This window comes from Cephus cinctus, unplaced genomic scaffold (assembly GCF_000341935.2).
Source record: "Cephus cinctus unplaced genomic scaffold, Ccin1 Ccin1_scaffold0080, whole genome shotgun sequence".
NCBI lineage: Eukaryota > Metazoa > Arthropoda > Insecta > Hymenoptera > Cephidae > Cephus > Cephus cinctus.
The window spans coordinates 1,051,091-1,069,915 of record NW_014332821.1 but is presented as its reverse complement, the minus strand read 5'-3'; the positions used below and the strand labels follow the sequence as shown (position 1 = coordinate 1,069,915).

At 35.6% G+C, this 18,825-nt stretch overlaps 5 protein-coding genes across 21 annotated transcripts in view; 2 read left to right on the top strand and 3 right to left on the bottom strand.

Moving 5' to 3' along the window:
• Window positions 1-1,285: 1,285 nt before the first annotated feature.
• Window positions 1,286-3,180, bottom strand: LOC107271350 (60S ribosomal protein L9). The gene is made up of 4 exons (XM_015747254.2): window positions 3,050-3,180; window positions 2,122-2,266; window positions 1,587-1,914; window positions 1,286-1,465 (listed from the first exon to the last, which is right to left on the bottom strand). The coding sequence occupies exons 2-4, from the start codon at window positions 2,257-2,259 to the stop codon at window positions 1,359-1,361; spliced, it is 573 nt and encodes a 190-aa protein (XP_015602740.1). The 5' UTR covers window positions 2,260-2,266; window positions 3,050-3,180; the 3' UTR covers window positions 1,286-1,358.
• Window positions 3,181-3,385: 205 nt separating this feature from the next.
• LOC107270471 (BLOC-1-related complex subunit 7) lies at window positions 3,386-4,383 on the bottom strand. The gene is made up of 2 exons (XM_015745518.2): window positions 3,808-4,383; window positions 3,386-3,701 (listed from the first exon to the last, which is right to left on the bottom strand). The coding sequence occupies exons 1-2, from the start codon at window positions 3,943-3,945 to the stop codon at window positions 3,522-3,524; spliced, it is 318 nt and encodes a 105-aa protein (XP_015601004.1). The 5' UTR covers window positions 3,946-4,383; the 3' UTR covers window positions 3,386-3,521.
• A 2,704-nt stretch (window positions 4,384-7,087) lies between these two features.
• Window positions 7,088-9,733, bottom strand: LOC107271613. Of its 5 annotated transcripts, none has more exons than XM_025089039.1 (7): window positions 9,403-9,733; window positions 9,221-9,325; window positions 8,807-8,977; window positions 8,418-8,498; window positions 8,058-8,185; window positions 7,782-7,967; window positions 7,088-7,709 (listed from the first exon to the last, which is right to left on the bottom strand). In XM_025089039.1, the coding sequence occupies exons 3-7, from the start codon at window positions 8,865-8,867 to the stop codon at window positions 7,479-7,481; spliced, it is 687 nt and encodes a 228-aa protein (XP_024944807.1). In that variant the 5' UTR covers window positions 8,868-8,977; window positions 9,221-9,325; window positions 9,403-9,733; the 3' UTR covers window positions 7,088-7,478. The 5 variants fall into 5 exon arrangements, with proteins under 5 accessions (XP_024944807.1, XP_015603307.1, XP_024944800.1 ...); XM_015747821.2 differs by having other exon boundaries at window positions 8,807-8,963; window positions 9,403-9,732; XM_025089032.1 differs by having other exon boundaries at window positions 9,221-9,733.
• Window positions 9,734-11,517: 1,784 nt separating this feature from the next.
• LOC107271601 (synaptotagmin-5) lies at window positions 11,518-16,218 on the top strand. Of its 3 annotated transcripts, XM_015747803.2 has the most exons (11): window positions 11,532-11,741; window positions 12,268-12,588; window positions 12,792-12,936; window positions 14,087-14,206; window positions 14,297-14,385; window positions 14,468-14,599; window positions 14,781-14,978; window positions 15,212-15,364; window positions 15,430-15,550; window positions 15,636-15,808; window positions 15,891-16,218. In XM_015747803.2, the coding sequence occupies exons 3-11, from the start codon at window positions 12,795-12,797 to the stop codon at window positions 16,089-16,091; spliced, it is 1,329 nt and encodes a 442-aa protein (XP_015603289.1). In that variant the 5' UTR covers window positions 11,532-11,741; window positions 12,268-12,588; window positions 12,792-12,794; the 3' UTR covers window positions 16,092-16,218. The 3 variants fall into 3 exon arrangements, with proteins under 3 accessions (XP_024944754.1, XP_015603289.1, XP_015603297.1); XM_015747811.2 differs by lacking the exon at window positions 12,268-12,588; XM_025088986.1 differs by lacking the exons at window positions 12,268-12,588; window positions 12,792-12,936 and having other exon boundaries at window positions 11,518-11,741.
• Window positions 16,219-16,351: 133 nt separating this feature from the next.
• The window catches only part of LOC107271231 (mitogen-activated protein kinase-binding protein 1), a 70,516-nt gene continuing 68,042 nt past the window's right edge, over window positions 16,352-18,825 (top strand). For all 11 annotated transcript variants that reach the window (XM_025088856.1, XM_025088862.1, XM_015747057.2 and 8 more), the window contains exon 1: window positions 16,352-16,614. The gene's annotated coding sequence lies outside the window, so the exon portion shown is untranslated. The remainder of the gene's footprint in view (window positions 16,615-18,825) is intronic.

Below are 18,825 nucleotides of genomic sequence, written 5' to 3'. Positions count from 1 at the left end.
AGTAACGCGTTAACAGCTTCTAGAATTCTTAAACCCAGACATATTATTATCAGTGTTACAATGAAAGTCATGTGCTGCAACACTAACAATGTAGCATCCACCATAAGAATACTCTATTATGACAATTAATCGTCGTTATGTATTACTATCATAGTGTCGTTAAGAATATGTTGTGCACCTACTTTATTGTTGTTAAAACATTGTCTTTCCACAAAGAATGCACTATTTTTTTAATATTCATCTCGTCATGTCTGCCAGCAGACGATAATAGTTGAAACAATGTGATCAATAACTCGCAATTTTATTATACGTTACACTGTTTGACTCACAAAACGTAGCAAAACGTAGCCGTTCGTTTGGAAGTTTAAACCGGGAAAGGTTTTCTTGCGCACTACTTCATAGCTGGGTTAAAGGCCATGCTTAGTTCACGTTATTTGCGCTTCTTAAAAAATAACTAATGTAACACTCGTCTCTTATCGATACTGAATCACTTGGACTTTAGAATCGTTCTCGCGTACTCCGCCACTGTTACTTTTAAATGTTTTTGTCATCACCAATGGGAGCATTGCTCACGGCTGTATATATACACACCAGATTAAATGCCGTTCTTTGTTCGCAATTGATGAGAATCCGAGAAAATCACTGAAGAAGTTACAAACGGAACTGTAATACATTTGAAAAAGTTCGTAGGAATATTTTGAGGAGATAAGCAGTGTAAATGTTATAGCTTATGCGTCGTGGCATAATTAAAGATACATCATCTTGAAATGTTATAATCAAATTCTTGAAATTAAAAAATATTGTTTTCTTATTTTGGATCACATTTGGAAATTTTTATGACAAAGAATTTTTTGCAGTTATATATTTGGTCAATATTGAACTGTGAGAATATTGTTTATGGATTGTTGCATTTTAGTATTTCATTATATGACGATAATAGTCAGCTGTCAGTGACACATGGTTTGTGTTTAATAATGGTCAGAAGTCAATGAACGGATCTGACGTTGACTAAACAGCCATGTGTGTATGGTATAAGGAATATGCATGTAAACAGATATCTCACAATTTTCATCTGTCCGTTCAAGGTGCTTACTACCGTGGGTCAGCTGTGTCGAATGAACTTATGGATTAACAAAGCATCCATGCAGAACACTCATTAAACTAAATTAACACGTACCAAATTTTTATGGTTCCAAATATAACTTTCACTGCTCATGTGAGGAATAATTTTCAAAATTGTCACATGCTTATCATAAATATAAAATCTATTTGAAAAACACATACATTTGATTGAACGAGGATTTAATTGTACGACAATGGAAAATTTTGCAACAAAGTATATTCAGTGTCAGAATAGTTTATTCATCATCTTGCACAACTGTGGTTTTCTCAGATACATAAAGGCCATCCAAGAACTTTCTGATATCCTTGTTCTTGACAGTCGTGGATTGCTGGATCAACGCAGCTGCAATATACATACACGTAGTTCGATATATTTTCATATTGTTCAGCAGATATGAAGTATATTGTAATATCAATGAAACATTGATGGATAATCAATAAGAGTAATCAAATGTTAAACTCACCGGATCGGGAAACATCTTCCAAAGAATTTCCTTCCAGAATTAGCTCATCCTTTTGTTTAGCTGAATTGCTGACAGTAACACCTGGTGCCATTTTAACACGTCGAATATATTTCTCTCCCAAGAAGTTACGGATTTCAATAACTGTGTTATTTTCAGTGGTAACGCAGTTGATAGGGAAGTGAGCATATACAGCACGCATTTTGTACTGATATCCCTTGGTTACACCCTTCAACATATTTTCTATGTGGGAGCAGACCGTGCGAACAGCTGCAAGTTCTTTCTTAGTACCAAACCATTTTTCAACCTTTAGTACCCTTGGATTCACCATCTAAAACAACAGAAGATAGTAAAAGTAGAATTCATGCAAACCCTACAAAAAATTATAATTATTTTTAACATTTTCAGTACAGGATTTATCATTTATAAGTAAAATGAAGGGGAATCCACAGGTCATCATAAATAAATATAAGAAATAATAGAGAACAGCAAGAGCTAATTTTACAATATAAATAGATAGGATTTCAATACTACTTACACGGATGTCAAGAGCAAGATGTTTGAAAGAGCGTTTCAACACTCCCCTTGGTCCTTTCACAGTTACCAAACGAGACTTGACTGATACAGTCAGTCCATCTGGAATCTTCACTGTTTGGTTGGTTACGATTTGCTTCATCCTGCAGCTAAAAATATAAAAATTTAATGTTTCGTATTCTGTAAAAAGCTTTTGTACTTGGCAATTATGTAGATTAAAGGCATAACTGACATTCTATGAAATATATTTAACTAAACCACCAACAAGTAACAAAAATTCAATTGATTATCACATTTATATTGAAATAAACACTACATCATAACAGTTGCTGCTTTGCTCAATTGAAAAAATCGATTGGCTAATACAAAATAAGTCAATAATAAATGTTTAGCTGATAGAACCAGTCCACTGTTTGATACAGTTAGCACATTTATATATGTTTCTAATTCGTCTAAACCATTGTTTTCCCGGAAATAATTCCAAAAAATTTCCTTAGCTTACGATTAACAATTTTACTAATCTGTTAGTATCCAATTGAAATATTAGAGAAGATACGCAAACAAGTGCAGGTTAAGACGTACTGCAGCAGAAGTACACAATATGAGTGACATTTCACACGTGTAATATTAAAATACAATATTTTGTAAATACATACGACTCTGCTCACTCGGATAAATTTATTGTGGCGATACAAACTTAATGAAATACTTTAGGTTTTGATAATAGTACGTTGTCAACAGGGAAAGCTGCAAATAACAAAGCCAAAGACAGGTTATAAATTTCACACCACGAAAACACCAATTTGACCAAAAATATTATATACACAACGTTGATTATGCGATAATAGAAACATAAAATCTGGGAAAACAATGGTTTTTCTCTTCATAGGTGCCGATTGCAATAAATACGAAATCGCATTACAATCCGTTACCTGACACACGCTACAGTACAACCGGAAAAGGCACAGAAACCGAAAAGTTTTGAGTCTTCGATTATACAGGACGTGCTATGCTCTAGATAGGACAGTAAACATAAAAATAACCGATACCAGGTGGCGCTGCTGCTTTAGACAGCCTCTGGAGATACGTGACACGACGGTTCTCATCCATTACTTCATACATGTATTATAAAATTGACAGAGTAAAAGTTTTTAGAATAACCGTATAAAAAAAAGGAGTAATCACCATAAATAACCGTTTTCTTATACGGTTTATTTATATTTTGATTGCTTAGGAATTGTCTATAAAAAAAGAGTTACAACATAATATAAAATACTTATAAATCACAGTTTAGTCTTTTAAAATGATATACATATATGTTTGGTAACATTACAATTATATACATAAACAAAGTATTCAGGGTTTACTTGTTAAATCTATATTACATATTTTTTATTATTTAACTTAACGCTGCATGGCACGTACTTGTTCTGTAACTTCTTCCAACTTAATAGAACTCCGATCGATAGAGTCTAGCTGATATTCCAGATGAGAAGTAATAAGAGCCAACTTCCTTAAATTTGTTTCTGCATTCTCCAGCCCATGCTCCTGCAGTGAGAAATTTCTAGCTGCATGCATTAAAATCTGCAAATATTAAGAATAAGCTAATTATATAATTATTAGTTAAATATTAATATCTGAAACAACTTCGTAACAGGAGATTTCATGTTAAAAGATACCATATTCTTACTTCACTGCTTTTAGAACCCCGCTGTATTTGTCTTGCTAGTGAAGCAACATTATTAACATTGACTTGTACTCTGTCTGCCAGTCTCATTTTGGAATCAACAAATAGGCTACGGGCACTTGTGCTAGATGCCGAAGCCATATTGCAGGATTTTCCGTTAATTGAGGGATAAATAGTGACTTCTTTATAGTAATAATAGAAGCAAGAAATATACAATAAACGATGAGACAAATCACACAACAATAATTGTTTATAGCATTTTCTGTATAGTGTGATTACAAGAAATGCAAGTATAACTGTAATGTTTTTCTAGAATATATTATGTTATGAATTGTAAACAACAAACAATGTCAATTTGAGATAACCCTTTTTCTTTTCCTTATGGCTTTATTCCAATGGACAATGTCGCAGATCTGAAGAAACCACTGAAATATATGTATACTAGAAGGCGTACCGCCATAAGCAAAAATGACTCTCGATAATAACTTTTGACAGAGACTATAAAAGAGAGAGAGGGACGATCCCCAACGTTCTCTCTCTCTCTCGGCCCGCGTGGTTCGTGTCCCAGTATGTACATATACATACATATAACCCTCCAAAAAACACTTACGTGTAAAAAACTATGCCAAGGTACAGAAATGCTGCGAATTCCTCCAACGAAAAGTATTGAAATCATATTATTAATGACAAATACGTCAATCACTACATATTTGTTTATTATATGATCTAGCACTAGCCCATCACTTTAATAGTGATTTCAAAATTTCCTATAACGTCTTCGGTACTCTTTTATATTACTATTGTTTCTCGTATTTAATTATGATTTAATGGTCCTTTAATAATTAATTAAACTTTAGATGATTCCTTATCGAGTAGTACTTGGTGGGTCCATGCCAGGTATTCCAAAGTATTTACTTTGGACGTACTAATAGTATTCTAAGCTATGATATATATATATATATATATATATATATATATATATATATATTCATAGTCATATATTCTATCATATATTCTATTCTATGTTTATGACGAATTATTACTGATATGCTTTATACAGGGTGAGTCGTTTAACTTGGAAAGGAAGCATTTTACGAAAAAATTGTTCGAACAAATTTCGTTTGGTTTCGAGACGGAAAAAAAATATGCTGTACCGTTATTTCTTAATCGCGGCAGTTCTCAAGGTTTTTCCAAGGTCAACTTTGTTTTTTTAAATGGGAACCTATATTTTTTATTGCAGATTGTTATGCTGTACAAATAACCAATCAACTTTTTTCTGAAACATTTTTTATTAGGACCAGTATTTTCAATGTTATTTCAACATCAAACGTAGACCCCGGGATTATTAATAAGGAAAGCGATTTTGTAGATACGAAAATCGGAAGAGAAAAAAAAGTTAATTAATGTTTTCTCTTGCGTAAATAACGTATTTATTGTTAATATTGCCAAATAATATTATAATAAGTGTTCAAAATGGTGTCCTTCAACATCAATGCATTTTCGAACTCTATTAAGCTAGAAAAGAGCCTTAGTTAATTTTTGTCTTCTCTTGTTGAAAATACAGGTCCTATTAATAAATGTTTCAGAAAAAAAGTTAATTGGTTATTTGTACATCATAACAATCTGCAATAAAAAATATAGGTTCCAATTTAAAAAAGCCAAATAGACCTTCGAAAGACCTTGAAAATCGCCGCGATTAAGAAATAACGGCACAGCACTTTCTTTCCCCCTCGAAACAAAACGAAATTTGTTCGTATATTTTTTTCGTAAAATGCTTTCTTTCCAAGATATTCGTTTGTGCCAAATTAAACGACTTACCCTGTATAGAAAGTTGACGTTGGTTTTGAATTTGAAAATTGGCATAATAATCGCAAATTTATATCAAGTAATGCACGGATCCGCCAAGTAGTACTCAATAAGGAATCACCTAAGTATTTTTTGTAGGGTTTTATTTTAGTTGTGTAGTACTTTCGAGTTTCTGACCATTACGTGATATCACTGGTAGCTATATTAGAGAGAAGATAAAAGTTCATATCATGGTAGTGGCCCGATTGATGAATTATATTAATAAGTGTATATATTTATTAACACTTAGAAAATAGGAAATACGGTGGGTAACAATTAGAAATGCTGCAAATTGTAAAATTTGTCGGAGCCCAGAATTGTTGCGCAGAAGACGTGGAGCGGGAGGGGAGGAACCCTTACGGGAATGCTTAAGCTTACAGTGCTCATTCTTCCACGAGTCGGTCGCCCATACCGGTCTCGGTGACAGTCTCATCTTACCCATTTCTATCCTTGTTTTCTATATTTATTTTTTTCTAAAGTCCTATACTCATAGTTCTTACTTTGCTACTTTCATTTTCTTTTTTTATTTTTTAACTTATTCTTTACTTTCCTTATTTCTTTCTTTGTGCCTTCTTCTTTCTCTTCTGTTCTCGTCCACTTTCCATTGTGTTTGTCTTAATTTTCCTATCTTTTTGGTTGGGCTAAACATTCTTCGAGTAATCATAATAGGGTAGTTTATTCTGTTAAAGAAACACACGTAGATTATGGTGACGGGGGTTGTCCTTCCGCCTCATTTGCTGAGCTTGCTCAGTAGGTCGGGCCCAAGTTGTGGTCGCAATATGGTCCCTTCGGACCTCCCGACGGGGGCCTTGAGCATCTTTAGAGTACGCTACGACCATAGTCTTGCGTGCAGTCAATCTAACTATGTAGGTACCTATCTTTCGCGATTGTGGTTTATTTTTTCGCTTTCCTGAAAACGCTGCAAGAAGTCGCTGACCCTTGAACACTTGTGAGGGTGGGAACGATCGTATTTGTCGGTGAGGAGGTCGGAGGAGAAGTCCGTTGGCTTTGGGCAAAGTCGCTGTCTTTGCTCGTGTTCCTGGGTTAGCTTCACTAGTAGTATCGGTTTTTTAAACACCTTTTTGATTAAAGGTAAGAGAGGATAGTGTGCAGGAAAGTTTACGTACCTCAAGCCGTGCGAACAATAAAGAGGGGGATACTATCGTGTGAGCGAAACGCCAAAGCGTCGCTCGTTGCGTCCTTTTCGCAGAGCATTAGTGCGAACAAATCATATACCAATTTTTCAAGAACCATCAGAATTGCGTATGCTTCTTAAGGTTATCGACGATTTCAAACAAGCTCGTAAAGTAAAATTTGATAAATTGCATGATTGTCTCAATGTAGGACAATAGTTTTGCCAAAGTGATCTTAAATGTTGTCAGTTGTTATATGTATATCTTCAGTCAACGTTATGGATAAATTTGAATACACACATAACTATCAAATATCAAAGTTATAGTTTAATAACTCGTTAGGTTTTATTTGTACAACAGTCGTCCCTCGATACTAAACGATATGACTATTAACCAATAAATATTGTAATAAACTCAAAATAAAAAAAAAAGCTTTAAAACCGTTACAAGTATCGTATTTAAGGTAACATAGATTACTTGCATAAATAAAAAAGAATATATAAACATACTTGTTCACCGAGTCAAAATTAAAAACCGGTAATTCGAAATGAAAGCCGGTATTATTTTTGGTGTTCCCTATTCGGTAACAAAAGAACCCACCGATCATTGGCACAGACTTGTTTCAACCTTCATTTTAAATAATAATTTCTAACTCGATACCTAAATGTCTCCAAATCTCATTACGAGCGATTTACATTAAACACTTTGAACACTGGGTTGAGGATTGTAGAGTGTCGCCAACTGTTTCATTTTGTTGCCGAAACTGCTGACATCTTTTGGAGTCTCGTTGACTCTCTGCACCGCGTTTCTGTTCTGAGCAATGCGTGGAAGAATTCTTTGAATCGGTAGGCTTTCCGATGGTACTTGTACTTCCGGTGACTGAACCATTTCTTCACTCCATTTCCCTAGCCAATCGCTACTCACGGTCTAAATATATACAAATTTTTAAAAAATTAAATCATCCGAATACATTATCTCGATTATAAATTTCTAAATTACCTTCACGTCGCTTTCATTATTTTTCTCGTCCTTCCGGTTGGCCTCTTCGTTACGTAACTTCATCAATTTCTCTCGAAGTCTCAGCATCTCCTCCAGCTCCTTCTGTATTCTACGTTGAGTCTGATATTGCGCAACTGTCTGAGCCCAAGGACCAAGCTCTCCTCTCATCGCGGCATTGAGAGTCGCCTTGTAATATTACACAAGTCAATGCACTTGTTACACAATTTACATAATAAATTAAATATTTTATGATTGTGACCAAGCATCGCTCTATACCTGTCTTCTCTTCTTAGCATCTACATTCCCAATGGGATCGGTTTCGGTTTGTGGACCCAGCTCGACCAGTACTTGAAAGTCGGCATGTTCACCAAGTCGAAATCCAACGCCGAGTCTCGAATCGGTTCCTGGTTATGGTACATTTAAGTGTGGAATGAATTACAGGATACAATATAAAAATTACATGACATAACGCGTGCGGTTAAATATTGTCTGGATGCATAAGGTGAAAGTTGTTTAACATATTTTTGAAATTACAGTATCTATTACGATTCCTTCAGTCACTTAAAAAATAAAAAGTTCCATGCATGCAATGATATATGTAATTTTCATAGAAGGTGGTACTTTGCTTGTTATTACCTTTCTTGATCGGTGGTATATTTGAATATATTACTGATAACACAGTAGGCACTTCTTCTGGTACGATAAAACCAGCTGCACCTGTAACGGACGTTATTTTTTTTAAACATTAAATACTGCATAATGCTTTTACATAGATAGAATCTTATATATTAGAACGTATATGTATTTTATTGAGCTTCGACGCCTATTGAAAATCGCCGATGATGTCAAATGGAAAGTCGAACTTTTCGATCAATTTGGCACGCGATGCCGGAACACGTTCTCTCGCGATAATAAACGCAACTTTTGGAACGTTCCTTTTTTTTATATGGGATCATGGTTTTTTAATCAGATGGTGGAATATTATTTTCAAAGACGATGGAAATCATTGATTAATATTCACTTACGGGTATAGAGAGACAGCAATACAACCAGTCGTATTACGGTAACCTTCACGCTTGTAGACATCGTGTAAAGAAACTGGAGTATAGAATATTTTTCCTTATGTTTCCCAGTAAGGCATCATTTCGAGCTTATGAAGCACCTCGTAGCGACCGGGATTATCTAGAATATCAGTTCTTTTACGAATAGAATAAAAAAGTAATTTCTGTAAACTCAAAGTGAACTTTACGAACGTTGCCGTTGAATGTGTTTATCGTAATCACAAATCTAGTTTACGACTGGAGTACCGTAGCGTCCAAAAACATAATTTAACAAAATATCCTCGTAATACACATTTACTCTGCCAGACACTCTGGCATAAATATTATCGAAGCAAAATACAAGTCAAAATTGTAACACTGAACAACGAAAATGCTTACCTACGATTACAGGGAGTACCAACGATAATAAATCTCTCGTATGACTAGTAGACGCATCAGTTACATTTAGTCCTTTTCACTATCACTTCTGCTGTCAAAGCAGCACTAGAAATTTGAAAAACTCAAACTTAAATATCCCCTTGGATATTTCTCTTAATAAATTCAGATAACTGTAAACATACTGAGGACGTTCTCTTTGGCAGTGACAGCGTACCGGTGGCCGATAGTCTATTGACTGAGCCGTATGCAAGTGTCGTGGCTGCTCGTGCAGAAAGAAGTCTGGCCGAAGTTCGTAAAGTGAAAGGAGGCGCGTCTATCGGGGATCGAGGATCGAGGTCAACACATCAAGACCTAGTGACTCTCTCCACTAGTTCCATCCCACCTTATACATAATAAAGAACACATCCTCTTTAAAAAAATGCAATTATCAAGCAGACGATCGTTCCAACGAAAATAAGAGTGGTGGAGTCTGGTTATATTGACTGGATGACCTTGTGCATTTAATAGTCCGTCTTTGATGTGCTGTTCAAATAAATATTCCCGCATTGAAATTTCGTAAAATACGTAAGTAAATGTAAAGTAATATATATTGGAATTTATAACTACGAAAGTTGACTCAATTTTTCTTATAGTTTTCACAATCAATCAATGTCCTTTGGACCTTATACCATTGCCATAACCTAATCAGGTAATGAGTTTAAAAAAAAATAATTTCATTTGCCATATTTTGTAATAAGTGTCTGTATAAGTGATATGTGAATTCATCATGGCGGCTCTTGGTCCGGATGTTTGAACGAGAGAAATCCAATGCTACTAAAAATTTCTGTTTTCAAGGCTTATCGATACGCAATCATCGTTACCGAATCCATCGGTACCATCTGTATAAATTTTTTATACCGTTCACTGGTAGAAACTGATATTCCCGTAGGATTATTGCGTGCTCGTAAAGATTTTTAAGAAATTACATTGACGTGCTTCCTTTGGTTTTGTCCTGAACTTCTAAGCGGTTTTGTTGCTACCACAATGATTTTATATAATCAACAGAAAGGATACGAAAATCAACCAACGAGATAATGAGAGGACGAATGTATCATAGTTTATAGATAGATATAGTATACATATACCATATACTGTCCAACATAACGTTAAATTATAGCAATCATTTATTCACTTCCGTGGATCCATAATGTCATGTTAAGTGAAATAGACTCTCTCCGTTTATTCTGTAAAATTATTATATTATATACCAGGTCGATATGTTTTCAAAGGAGACATGTGAAAATATTTCCGGATACTTTTCAGCGTTTTTATGAACCCCCTTACAACCTCACGAGTAATAATGTACAAATTTATATCAGAGACTGTGCACTCGACAAAAGAGAAACACAGTAGCTGAAAAGTAAAGAAATTTTAACGTCGCCGTTAAACCGATTCAGCTATAAGGTTATAAATGAGAAACAATTAGTGTTGATTCCAAGTACTTAATTAATAAATATATTTACTTCATGGACATTGTAATTAAAAGATTATAAAAAAAAGACCTAACCTAACCTAACCTTACAACTGTCCTGTTTTCTCAATACGGTTGACACACTATCGTTGTGATTTCGCAAGGACCCGGTCAAGGTAATAACGATTACTCTGACCATTCTTTCCTTATAATTCTATGCAGCGCTTAGACACTGGAGCGAAAGTGCACGGTATAAATCCTTTTACTAATTAGACTATAGTAAAACGTAAATAAAAAGCTTGAAGAAAAGATTCAAGAAAAAATTTTAGTCAACAGAGTCAACTCTCCTGAAAGTCCATTGGCTTTTCCTACTACAAATGATATTCCTGTATGTATATACATACTGATAAACACTGTTCTAGAAACTTCATATGATTTTCCTGAAAGTACATTAGGTCCCACAAAGACGTTCCATATGGGAACGAAGCGTATGTCACACAATGGACTTTTACTCAAGACCCGTTCTGTTGCAGTGTTAACAAAAATTGAAATAAAAAATTTTAATAAAGTCTTTTTTGGTTTCTTCGTGTACCATACTACCTACCGTTTTGCGGACAATGAGGTGACTCAAAAAATTAAATACAAATAGCATTGTTAGATATGAATAGATATACATATATAGAGTGGACTGATGCCTCTGCGTAGAAGGAGTCATAAGCGCATTGTTTTAGACACTTATGAAGATATAACGATGTGTGCGCATTATCAGCGATGACACGTGGTTTCCTCTAGCACGTGTTGATATAGCCGCCCGCATGTGTGTACTGTTTTTTATTCTCTTACGTATACCCAGCGAATGTAGATAGTTGCTGCTGGTTCGCATACGTTTCCGAACGAGCTGCTCAGTCAGAACGTCGCAAGACGACTTTTGTGGCGTCGTGTTCAGTAGAAACCCTTCTGGAATTGTTTTTTTTTTTTATTTGGACTTGAGTGAATTTTTCATGTTCGCATGTTCGACCTTAATACCGATACCCTTGGTTCTCCTGACACACGAGATATCTTCTAAGTCCAGTAAGTATACACATATATATGTCTTAATCTTTTTTATGAATGTCTGAAGTTATTTAAAAATCCGAATTTATTATTGGTTATCCTGAGAACCGGCACGCGGGGTGTTTGAGACATCCCAACTCAATGCTTTTCAAATGGAGAAAAAAATCGCGCGACTATTTCCGGTTTAAATTATTAAACCGTTTCCAAGATTTTATTTCTTAGTAAAATAATTTAATACAGTTCCTGCTCGATGCACTTCACTTCTTCTTGTGATTAAACTTAGTTTAAGGAAGTGACCGTATTTCCTGTCTAGTCATCGATCAGGACTTCCTGTCTTTTTTAGAAATTCCGGATATCGTCACTCGCCTGCATACGCAGATTTATTTTCATTCTTGACTTAGTTTACTCCGGCGTCAGAATTATCACTGTAAAATTTATGTATTATGATTTGACTTGCTTGGAAGCTGCTTCGTGTATATTGTGTCCTTTTAATCCTATTGCGATACAGGTACTAAACAGTCAATTTCTCTTTCTCGAACGGTAGTGAACGAGTGTCAAGGAGCCGTCCGGATCGAGTGATTTTGTCGTTGGCTAAAAGAGAAAAGCGGCTCTTATAGCTGAACGTAAAGGCGATCGTTTACAACCAGCTAATATTTCGCGGTTCGATCGGCTGTTTGTTCGAGCAATACAGAACCAACGTAGCACTGGCGGTTCAGGTGACACAAGTGTTCCGTGCAGGCTGGACTACAGTTTATCTTGTGCCGCCCGCATAAGCGCGCCGTGAATATGTGGCAGATATTTTGCGTACTAGGTGGAAAGCATCTGAAGTATCGTGATCGTAATAATTACGTTGGATTTTTGAGTCGTAAGTGAAAGTAATAAAAAAATTTACGGAGATTAAAAAAAATCACTTGGTCCAATTACAAGACAGACTTCAGATTTTTTTTATAAGATATACAAAGTTGTGTGAATTAAAAAAAATTGCATTATACTAAACACGAAATTTCAACTTGGACTGTACTACTTGTGAGTGGCTGAGGTGCTGATAAGATTTTTCAAAATTTTTAGTGAATGGTGTACGACAATCTTTTTGGTCCATGGGGCCAGATTATATTCGTTGCATTTGGCGCCTGTGTTATCCTCATCGCCATTCTCCTGGTCGCCTGTTTTCTCACACCTGGATGCCTCGGATACGAGTGCATTCGTAGACGCAGTAAGATATTTTTATATTATATTATGTAGTTTATTGATACAATAGTTGCATAGTCGTATACAATCGTTGGATGCGATAAAATTTTCGTATCACGTTCGTGCTTCGCTGCATCATCTGTATCCGCTCACGTCTGGAAACTTTGAAATGCACCAGAAACATTGTAACTTAATACATGGGTAGACATATGGATAATTTCATACGAACTACCATGATAAGCATGCGAATCGAATTATCCATTCGCCGGGATAAAGGTTACCGTGATAAAAAGACCATTTCGCGTGGATTTATACCCACTTGATATTTCATAAGTAACTCCTGGCTATTGCACAGGTACGAGAATCATTACGCGTATCCAACTTGGTCTTATTACGTCATTATTCGCACGCTATACATGACATTTTTCTTCATTTCCTTCACCGATGCTTATGCAATCGTCTCTGCTGACCAGAGTGTGCATCGCACCGCAGATACTCGTATTACGTACGGTATATGTATATATACATATAATAATAACAAAAACTGACGTACTAGACACGTGGTCTGTTACAAAATAAAAAAAGGAGTAACAATATATTTGATTATTCAGCCCAAACGTATCACCTGAATATGGCATTACCATAAGAATCAAATGGTGAGGCTAACTTCAGGCGGTACGTTTGGAACCTGGTATACTCAGTACACGGCATAATTAGTAGGTATAACTATTCTTCGATGACTCTGAATGGTCAATGACCACGAAAGTTATAATAAGACCAAAACAAACTACTCATAAATATTGAACAATTCCGAAACTAGCCGGCTTGTAGTCTACGTAAGAGACGCAATTTATCATTAGGCCAAGGTTACGAACGTCGCTAAAAAAAATGACACGAAGAACTTTATAATAAATATTCAAATTTGCCAAATTATGCAACTGACTTTTAATTCAGGGGCGCCGGGAGTCCTTGCGGCTCGTTCTGTTACGTAGTTCAATGAATATCTAAGGAAGGTGAACCTTGATTAAAATCAGTTTTCGGAAATTCCATCAGATGTATATGGGTTTTGACTTTGTATGGGTATACATAAATAAATATATGTATACATAGTATATATATATATGCATGTGATCGCATGGTGGATACTGTAAATATTTTCTGTTAACATTGAACAGGAAAGGAAGACAAGAGCGTTCCTTTACGATATAAAGGACGGCCTAACGAGAACGTCAAGTTAAATGATGTCAGCTATAGATCATGGAGACTGGGTAGCCTCTACGAAAACGGCGCGTCTGGTATAAAAGTTCAAGTTCACGAAGTTATATATTTCCAATTTGAAATGTTTGTATACGCTATAAGATTAATTTTCTGTGTTAATTGAACAGATTGCATTTCGGAAAATCCGGGATCCCAACGGCAATCTGTCAATTCCAACAATGTGCCGTTCGAGCCCATCGACACCTCGTCGACTGTGGTAAGGATTAAAAAATTAAAATAAAACAAATATAGGGAAAATTTAAAAAATATATTATATTTGGACTATATCAATCTTTCAGAATCTCATTAGTTCGGATAAACCAAAGAAGGACAACAAAGGAAAGGAATTTCCTACGGAATTAACTATGAGTCTTCAGTACTTGCCTCCTAGTGATGGGAATATTATTGGAAAGCTCGTCATTGGCATCGAGGTATATATATATATATATGTATATGTATATATATATATATTATTCTGACTTATTTTCTATGGTCTCCAATCTCAGAAGGAGAATTCATGCCGAGACGGAATTCATTCCTCGTTTTCATACAGATGAATAGAACAAAGGTGTCACCGGAAATAATACTAAGAAAATAATATCTTTCTTATAGGCATTGTCCGGCCTTCCTCCAAAGCAATACAGCTCCGTTCTCGAGCCTTACGTGGCTTTGAATATAGTCAAATTATCCTGGACTAACAGGAAGAAGGAAAAATTACATAGTTTTCGTACGAGAGGCGTTCGGCATACGGCTAGTCCTATATATAGAGAAACATTCGTAGTGGCCGATGTGAAGCCACACGAAGTCAAGGTAAATCATGCCGTTGTAAATTGCAATATGATAGGAATATAATTTATAAATGAACCTTGTCAGCATGTCTGGATGGCTGTAAAGTCACGATTTTCTTATGATGTCAAGCTTTGTATACTTCCCGCTAAGCTGGCGTGTCAAGCGGGTTGCATCATGCAGGCGCCAAACCTTACTGGGGCTTAATAGGACAATTGCTTTGAATGGAAAGAAGTATACAATTTATTATTTTACAGGAATGGACACTGGAAATAATTGCGTATGATCATGATAGATATGCCAATCATACAGAATTGTGTGCATTACGAGTTCCTTTAAAGGAAGTAAAAAAATTGTTTCAGAGTCCTGAGATACATTTGCTTAATTATCAAATGAAGCAGTCTTATCAGGTGTTGTATTTGATATTTTATTTAATGGGTCAATGAGGAGGTGTTATTAATTTGTTTCTTTTTAGGAATTCGGAAATATTTTATTAGGAATTAGTTATTTACCTACAGCTGAAAGACTGACAATTAATATTATGAGACTATGCAATTTGAAATTTCAACCTGCTGTGGCAAATTTATCTAAATTCAGTATGTGTACCGTTAATAATTTTTATATTTTTGTTAACAATTTTATATGAGACATTACTTTGATTTTTTGTTTTACATTTAATAGATCCGTATGTAAGAGTCTTAATGCTCAATGGAAAAACTGGAAGAAAAATGAAAAAGAAGAAAACGAAATTTCTAAAAGCTACAGCTCAGCCTGAATATAACGAAGTTTTGACATTTGACTTAACACATAATCAACTTGACCACGTGCAATTCCTTGTTATACTGTGCAGCAAAGTACGTACTTCAAAATCGCACTGTATCGTTATTACAATATAATAACGTTTATAAATAACATTAACGACTATAAATAACACAGGTTATATTAGACGAGTCACCAAATTGCGATCATCCCAGTGACAGCGAGGAGTCAGTAAATTCATATAAAAAATCACAGGATATTTTCATTGGGAAAGTAGCCCTTGGAAAAGGCGTACGGGGACCAACAGAAAGGATGCACTGGTTTTCAGTTTTACAAAATCCACGAAAGATTGTGAGCTCGTGGCATACGTTAAAATAAAACAAACAAGAATAAAAAGTAATAATAAAAAATCTTTCAAAATAGAAATAAAGTTTAATCGCTGTAGTATTTATATTAACTTATTACATAACTGATGAAAAGAAAATTAAAGGAAATCTACATATTATAGTTATTGTTAGTTAATCTACATATTATAGTTATTGTTTCGAATTTTTATTATATCCCATATTCAATATTTCATAGGCGCCTCGAGTCATGTATCCAAGATACCTACAATCTCTGTAGCAGGACATAATGTTCGAAGCGTCCGCAGCGATCGCAGTAGTGAAACATTAGTTCAGCTTTACGCCAACAGAGGGCACGCACTGCACGGTTACCGTTTTTTTTCTGCCAACACCGTCAGAGAGACACTCAGTCAGTCTGTTTGTGACTTGTGAGTGCATCGTGTCGGAGCGTTTTGGTTTAGTGTGTTTTTTTTTAACCGTCCGCGAGTTCTTCCGTATTTTTGGTGTGATTTGTTTATATTGTGTTCAGTGTAAGGCGTGGACTGGCTTATCGAAATGTGAGTAGACCAAGCCAGTATAATATATTTTATCTGTGTTTCATGCTGCTGTGTCAGAAACGTAACCTGCAATGTATACTTACACGTTCCACGTAGAATGGCCTTTCGCGTTTATCTCAGATTTCATTGTTTAAACGTTTTGCCTCCAAGTTATTCTCACGGATCTTTTCGTGCAGTGGAATCATATTGTTTCCGTGTTATTTTTTCCCCTCTCTTTTACTTCTCTACTAGACACGTTCGGAGCGGCTCGTATTCTGTATACCTGTAAAATCCTGCTCATTTTTTCAAGTACCTATTTCTGCTAATCTTTACACTGACATATGATACATCGATGACTCTTATTCGAGGAAATCCAATTGTCTCGTATTATGTTCTGACTCTTTTTCGACTCGTCTTATTCGTGAAAGTGCCACTCTTCCTTGTCTGCATTTTCCCTCTTACAATTAGTCCCTTTAGAATGCTACCCGTAGATGTCTGATGGAATAATGAAAAAAAATGTCGACTACCTACCTGCTTCTAGCCGGTTTTTGGGCCCTGGCGTTATCCACGCTACCCTTCGTATTACCATTAAAGTTATTTTACCGGGCGAGGCAAGATTCATATCCCATAGCCAATTCCACATATATTGCATTTAAGAAATATAAACGTTCCTTTACAATATTTTTCGTACATAAACGAATCTTTCCATATTTGGTATAAAAATGAAAGATATTATCACCCGCATAGTCGGAATCTTTGACCTTCAAATAATATTTCGTTAACGATAAACAGTCAATTAGTATTGTATATTTTTATATTCAACTCATATTTTCATTAATATTGATTTCTTAATTTGTCCTTCCGATTATCTCTTTAAAACCTAACAAAATCTTTTAATGCGATAACAAACATTTCATAATCCCATCTGGTTTATTACTCCCTATATTTATTACTCCTATTGTTTCCCTGGAAACTGTTTTATCGAATCCACCTCGATACATAACTGGGATGAGGGTGAACTGTACTGCACGCTCATGATGCAACTGTGTCCCACACTGACACACATGCTGCTATATATGCATCTAATTTTATTACGTGCTAAGCATCATATCACAGTACTGTCATAATCGTAAGAGATAACAAATAACCATTCGTTGTGATATTTTTAAAAGCAAAAATAAAATCAATGTTACTATCTAGTACGTGAGGTCCTCGGCTTGCTATATGATATTTACTGCTTAATCGATCCGGTATCTCACCATCATCGAGTGCAATTAATTTTAACTCGTGAAACGTGCCATACTTAGTAACTAAGAACTAGCCGATTGCATCGTCTGTAGTGTCGGTAATGACGGTAGTCCCTTGGGTCTGGTTTACCCGAATAAATAAATTATTTTTGATAGCACGCTCCACGTGAAATCTTAACAGGTTTTTAATTATCTATAATTCGATAATAATTTCTGCTTAGCCTAACGTACAGAATGTTTTTCTATTACCCCGTTCAACCCTCGTTCATTCTTTGTGCATTTGTCTGTTTATTGCCACGTTTAACTTAGCATGGGAATTTATGGTATTAAATTCTGGAATGCAAGGAACATTGTGTTTGGCACGTTTGATGGCTCCACGTGGTCTCAACACGAGGCCATGCTACACCGATGGTAAATATTCCATTATACGTTGTGGCTCGTAAGTTGGACCGGAGGCCTAAACATAAAGCTGGTAAACGTGCACAGAGTGAAGTGGAAGCTTCGTGAAGTGGAATCCTAGCATCTACCGTAACCAATGGGCTACCTGAGTGGTAGTGGACAGTTAGGTAGAGGCTGATCTATGGTGTGCACGTGCATGGGAAAATTCCCTGGTCGTCTAGACGTCCTAAAAACATGTTCATCACAATCCTTAATTTCCTATGTAATTAATCGATGTCTGGATTAGTTTCTTCGATTTTCTAACTAGTCATTGTATTAGGTCTTTGAGCGATTTTAGCGACGGTAAAACGACACCTTTCGTTGCTCTAATTATTTCCAAACGCATTTAAAATGCATGCCAGATGCATTTGCTCGGTATTAATGTATATCCAAACGTTGACCCCGATGCAACTTGAAATTATCATAATAATTCACAGCAAATGCCTGCCATGAAATTCAGCGGTTTATCATCTTCCAACGACAGCCTACTATTTCAAAACGACGTTGCGGTTCAACGTTTCTAACAAATCTGTATCCTTGTTCCGCC